Raw genomic sequence first — 6535 nt, 5'->3', positions numbered from 1 at the left:
TTGAAAAACATTTTGGAAAAATTATGGACACATTCACTTACCTATCCGCCCATCCATCCCACTATCCATTCATCCATCTTTTCATCCCGCTACCCACTCAATCATCCATCTCACCTTACATCAATCTACTCACAAATCCATCCACTCAATCATATATCCATTCATCCACCAACACATTTATCCACTAATCCATCAACTCATCTATCCACCCATCCATCTAACTACCCATGCCAAGTCTGTTCTTCAACTTGCCAAACACTCATTCATAAATAGAAAATGCCAAAATCTTTCAAGCACAAACTCCCTTCGAGACTTCTGACATCTGGCCAAAAACATCTCCAATAACTTTACTTCTTCATCTTTCCCTCCTTTATTTCACCTTGGTGGCACCACTGCTATCTCATCTGCCTCTACAGCTGATCTCCTTTCTCAAACTTTGCTAAAAACTCCACCTTGGATGATTCTGGGCTTGTCCCTCCCTCTCCTCCTCCCTCTGACTATTTCATGCCTTCAATTAAGATTCTTCGTAAAGATATTTTCTATGCCCTCGCTGGCCTAAACCCTCGGAAGGCTTATGAACCTAAAGGGGTCCTTCGTATTGTTCTCAAAGCCTGTCCTTCCGTGCTTACACCTTGCCTGGCCAAAGTCTTCCATTTATGTCTAACGACTCCTACCTTTAATTCCTTCAAGCTGAAAGTTTGCCTACATTCACCCTTTTTTAAAAAGAGTGACCGTTGTAATCCCTCAAACTTTAATCTCTTACTTGTCTAAAGTTTTTAATCTATCCTCAATAGACAATAGGAAGATTCTCACACATCTGCCATTTCACAATCTTCTCTATGATCGCCAGTATGGCTTCCGTCAAGGTCGCTTTACTGGTGATCTGGAGTTCCTTACTGTGTCTTGCTTATCCTCTTTTAGAGATTTCGGTGAATTATGCTGTCATGTTAGACATATCAAAAGCTTTTGAAAGAGTCTGGCACAAAGCTTTGATTTCAAAACTGCCCTCCTACAATTTCTCTTCTTCCCTCTGCAAATTTATCTCAAGTTTTCATTCCGACCGTTCTATTGCAGCTGTGGTAGACGGCCACTATTTTTCTGCTAAATCTATTGACAGTGGTGTTCCTCAGGGTTCTGTAATGTCACCCATTCTCTTTCTATTATTCATTAATGATCTTCTTAACCAAACTTCTTGCCCTATCCACTCTTACGCTGATGATATCACCCTATATCTTTTCACGTCTTTTCAGACACGACTAACGCTTCAGAAAGTCAAAGATCATGCAGGGACGCCACAGAACGCCTGACTTCTGATCTTTCTAAGATTTCTGATTGGGGCAGAGAAAACTTAGTAGTGTTCAATGCCTCTAAACCTCAATTCCCCCATCTATCAACTTTCCAGACAACTATCCCCTCTTCTTCAATGACACTCACCTGTCCCCATCTTCTACATTGAATTTTCGGTCAATCCTTTACTAATAATTCAACATGAAAACTTCACATCTTATCTCTTTCTAAAACAGTTTCTACGAAGTTAAGCTTTATGAGGCGTCTTCGCCAGTTTTTCTCGGCTCTCCAAATGCTAACTCTGTACAAGGCACTTATCCATCCTTGTATGGAGCATTCTTCGCATGTTGTGGGGGTTCCATTCACAGTTTTATTACATAGGGTGACAAAAAAGCTTTTCGTCTCAACTCCTTCCTCTGACTGTCTTCAGCGCCTTTCTCACCGCCGGAATGTTGCATCTCTTGCTATCTTTTATCGCTATTTTCATGGTAACTGCTCTTTTGATCTTTATAACTGCATGCCTAACCTCCTCCTGCGATCTCGCAGCACAAGGCTTTCTTCTTCCTCTCATACCTAATCGGTCCAACTCTCTAATACAAAAGTTAACCAGTACCTAAATGGGCCCTGGTGGCCCTTTGTTATCCTATTATTTATGTTATGTTACTCTCATTCATTCTGAAACAAAAATCTCTGGAACTCCCTGCCCATGTCTGTATTTCTAACTTTCTACGACTTGACTTCTTTTATGAGGGAGGGTTCAAGACATTTGTCCCTGACTTCTGGCTAACTCTACTTATCTTTAAAGGAACTGGTAATCAAGTGGGCCGTATTTTTTTTTCTTGCCCTTGGTCAGCTTCCCCTCTGGCATAAAAAAAAAAATCTCACAATCCATCAGCTACCGATCTATCCATTTACACGCTACTATTATCACCTACCATTCATCTATCCACCTATCCACTCTATCATCGATCTATTCATTCATCCATTTATCCAGTCTTTTGTCCACCCATCCATCCAACCGGTGGCTTATCGAATCAACCAACCACTGATATAACCATCCACTCACTGACTCATCCATCCACCTATCAAGTCATCCATCAATTCATCCACTCCTTCATCTACCAATGAAAATTGTTCCTCAAATGTTTGCACGAACATTTAGGAAGCAAATGGGAAACACTGTCTCCATGTCATGTGGACAGGCCCTACAGACAAACGTGTGTCAACAACCCTGCTTGTGATCACCACACGAGTCTCGCTCTCTGAACTACGAGGTTCCTTTATTATTGTGACACTGTTTACACCTTGGTTTACACACTGCCCATTCCTCCGTGACACACTTCCCAGCCACCCAGCAGGCCAGCTACGTGACGCACCGCACCTACAAACACAACACGTTACTGACACAAGCCTGGAGGGAAGGAGTGGGGATGTGGCACAGAGAGTCGCTTATAAAAGGAACCCGAAGTGATGATCAGCCACAGACACCGAGGCAGTCTGGGAGTCATTGTCTTTCCGTGTCTTGACCGGCACAACACCACAGAAAAGATGAACTTGTTTGCTGTTTTGCTCTGCGTGTTTTTAGCAGGTGAGTTTAGCAAAGTAATAATGTAGATTACAAAGGTATTGTTACTGCACGTAAGGGTATGCATATGTCTCCCATCATTATTCCTATACAACCTAATGTGAAAAGTTCAATAGTTTTCTATTTGCAAGAAAACATAATTATGTAACATATTTGAGTATCAGAACTCAGATTTACATAAAGCCTCGAGTCGATGCCCAGGTGTTAGCAGGGCGCGGTTTTCCCACTCATCACCTGCAGGCGTCACTCACCACTAGACGCACCAACACAAACACACCAGGGAGGTGACCGAGGTATATATCTTAATTTCGCACCATACACAAAATGTCATAGTGCCAAGCTCATTCCAGGTGCTTTTTATAACTACTGTGATATGTTCAAAGTGTTTTATGCTGAAGTAAAATGTTATTCTATAAGAAACTGAGACCGATAACTTGTTCGCAGTTCTTACAGTCACGCCAACCTCATCAATAAATGTCAGAGAAAGAACTGTCTCTCCACCACCTCACTATGATTTGTGTGATCAGTAAAACAGACCAACTGTCAATGAAGACCTGCGTGTGTGGCTACAGATATGACTTTGATTTCTTCCTTATACAGAAGAAAATGTATTTCCAGTCATAATGTTGTTCAGCATTAGCTTTATAGCGGGACATCCATAGTATGTTAGTTGGAAAAAGTGAATGAATCGATTAATATGTCGTAAAAAGTGTGTGTGTGTGTGTGTGTGTGTGTGTGTGTGTGTGTGTGTGTGTGTGTGTGTGTGTGTGTGTGTGTGTGTGTGTGTGTGTGTGTGTGTGTGTGTGTGTGTATGTGTCTGTTTGTTGCACGGGATGTAAATTGAGGAGTTGCTAACTTCACCACCAACAACAGGAGACGCTAAGCAACCATGGTATGGTATACTTAAACTTTCATTCCCTAAACACTTCACTGGGTGAGCACTGCACTGCAATCATACAGGCTGTCTGTGGTAATGATCAGAAGACCTGTGTCGTTCAGCTTAAAAAAAAGCTATTCATTTTCTACCATTATTTTTAGATGACTGGTTAATTCTTATATTAAAAAATACACATTTCTGTGATCCGTTTGATGGAATTAAGTGGGATATACTCCTTGATAAGGGAATGCTCCTCGGAAAAAATACAGAACACGGAGGGAAAACAAGTCAAGTATTCCTTATCCAAAATACCACTCCATGTCGCTCACTGACTCACTGCTTCCCTCAACAGACATTCAGAGTTCACAGGGCCGGACGTTCCCCGTCCCGCTGCCCGCCTCCCACACTCCCAATGGGTAAGTACACCTCACCTTATGGGTTCCTCCACTCTTTTCCACTCTCCTTTCCTCACACCCGTTTGGCCGGTTGGCTGATGTCTGCCAAGGAGTGCACACAGGTCCTCCAGAGATCCTGGCAATGATACCAGTGACTTTCTTCCGGCAGTGTATCGGTGCACGTGTCCAAGTCATCAAGGTTAACCATCACTACAGCAGTGTAATACAATACAGCTGTTTCACTACAGACGGCACACAAGTCTGAAGTGTCAGCACTTCATACTACCTATACAGAACACCAGGACACAGCGCTGAGCTGCTGTAGGAGCATATGGTGCTGATTTAGTTCAGGGAATCTCGCCATTACCAAGAAAATCGTTGGTTTTGAAGAACAATCTTTTCTCTTTTTATTATGTTATGGCCTATAGCGCCTGAAAAGTATGGGAAGCGCTGCCCAGCTTCCACCCATTAGCGGCGTAGGCAATTTTATTTATAGTGGTATCCATATTAGGGTCCATATCACCTATCCAAGCTCATCTTTGGTGTAAGGCAATTACACCTCTACCTAAAACCTGGCTACCATAGTGACATGTAGGTAACTTTAAACCACTTGACAAAGGACAAAGTTCCAAGGCCGCACATGGTGCGATTCAAGCCTACGCATGAACTTGTGCCCGAACCCACGCTCACCACCTTATCCACTACGCCACCGCCTCCCTACTTGGAATAACAACAAAATCTATTCCTAGCACTGTGACTGATGACATTGTCTCCCCTCCCACCAGTGTGATGTTTCCAGGACGACGAGATGGCAACGAATGCAGGGAAACTGACAGCAACATACTACCTGTCAAGCCCAGGATCGTGGGAGGCACTGAAGCGGAAAAGCGTGAGCCTCCTGATCTTCTTGCACATTGGCTTATCCACATATAACGATAACATTAATAATAATAATGATAATAATAATAATAATAATGATAATAATAATAATAATAATAATAATAATAATAATAATAATAATAATAATAATAATAATAGTAATAATAATAATAATAACACCAGCAATAAAATTATTTCATGCTGTTACAGACGAGTTCCCGTGGGTGGTCGAACTGCAGCTTTACAACCTCTGGGAAAAAAAGTATGAACACCAGTGCGGCGCCTCCGTGATAGACGAGTGGTGGGTCATGACCGCCGCCCACTGCATTGACTATGACACGAGCTTTAAGATCGTAGCCGGTGAACATAAATTATCAGAAGTTGAAGGTAAAGACTTTCTATGTACATTACACAAAGGCCACAACTCTGGTACACAGATTACTGAAGCCCTGGGTGGTTCAGGGAACTTTCAGCAAGATGTGAAGGAACAAAGCAATCTGGCGAGCACTGCCAGGGTGAGGAGGCATGAATAGGTAGAGTGATGATCTTTGACAGTTTGTGAGACAATTATTAGGGTGGCAAGACAACGTGCGGCGGGAAGATACTGAGCAGGGCATGACCACTGCAGGGTGATGAGTTTTAGTAAGATGATAACTGATGACTGTTGAGGCCTCCAACATGTCGATGAGGAGGGGGGTGAAGGAGGAAGGTGACACCTTAAAGTGCATACTCACTTGTTCCATTTCCACGTATCGTTTCATCGTTGCGTATCACCCAGTGATACAACAACAGTATCTAACAGTTTCTTCCTGACCGTAGCCATGGCTGCAAACGTGCAGTTGGCTGCTGCCGGGTATATTTTTAGTCATGAACATCAAATCAATAAAAGAAAAAAAGTCACGACATTGGTGAGTGTCTAAACTCTATGCAAGTAGGGAGATGTGCAATGGAACAACCGTATTGGCTGACTTAAAATTCAAGCATGTGAGTAAACTATATAAAAACTCCTTACTCCACTCCATTAGTAGACAACGATTCTTACTAATAAATATATATATATATATATATATATATATATATATATATATATATATATATATATATATATATATATATATATATATATATATATATATACATATAAGACGTGCACAATCACGAGTAGTCACAAATGAGCTTGAGTACTCCTGGCCATCCACGACAATACTGAGCGGGCAACGGGACGATGCTATAGGCTCCCCGTCCACACGAGGGTTGGTGAGTTGTGTATCATTCCTCTGATGTGACGGCAACAGACAGACAAATGGCGGATCGTGTCCGTTGCGTATGTTTGTTTCGTATTTTGACACGCAACGGTGCAACGCTATCCCGTCAATACTGCTACGCAACGATGATACGATACATGAAAATGCAACAAGTTTGAACGCGCCTTTAGAGACCTTGGTGATGATTCAAGGAGGGTGGTGCGGTGTTAGGAGAGCTCTGGAAAAGGAAGGGTAGGTTTGAAATACG

General features: G+C 42.2%; 1 protein-coding gene across 2 annotated transcripts in view; it reads left to right on the top strand.

The window, feature by feature from the left end:
- Positions 1–2722: 2722 nt before the first annotated feature.
- LOC123517137 (trypsin-1-like) overlaps positions 2723–6535 on the top strand; it is an 18422-nt gene continuing 14609 nt past the window's right edge. For both annotated transcript variants that reach the window (XM_045277081.1, XM_045277082.1), the window contains exons 1-4: positions 2723–2875; positions 4102–4165; positions 4930–5033; positions 5234–5410. In XM_045277081.1, coding sequence (XP_045133016.1) covers positions 2758–2875; positions 4102–4165; positions 4930–5033; positions 5234–5410 — 463 coding nt within the window. In that variant the 5' untranslated portion in view covers positions 2723–2757. The remainder of the gene's footprint in view (positions 2876–4101; positions 4166–4929; positions 5034–5233; positions 5411–6535) is intronic.

This window comes from Portunus trituberculatus, chromosome 41 (genome assembly GCF_017591435.1).
Source record: "Portunus trituberculatus isolate SZX2019 chromosome 41, ASM1759143v1, whole genome shotgun sequence".
Taxonomy (NCBI): Eukaryota; Metazoa; Arthropoda; class Malacostraca; order Decapoda; family Portunidae; genus Portunus; species Portunus trituberculatus.
This window is presented reverse-complemented; position numbering and strand designations above follow the sequence as displayed.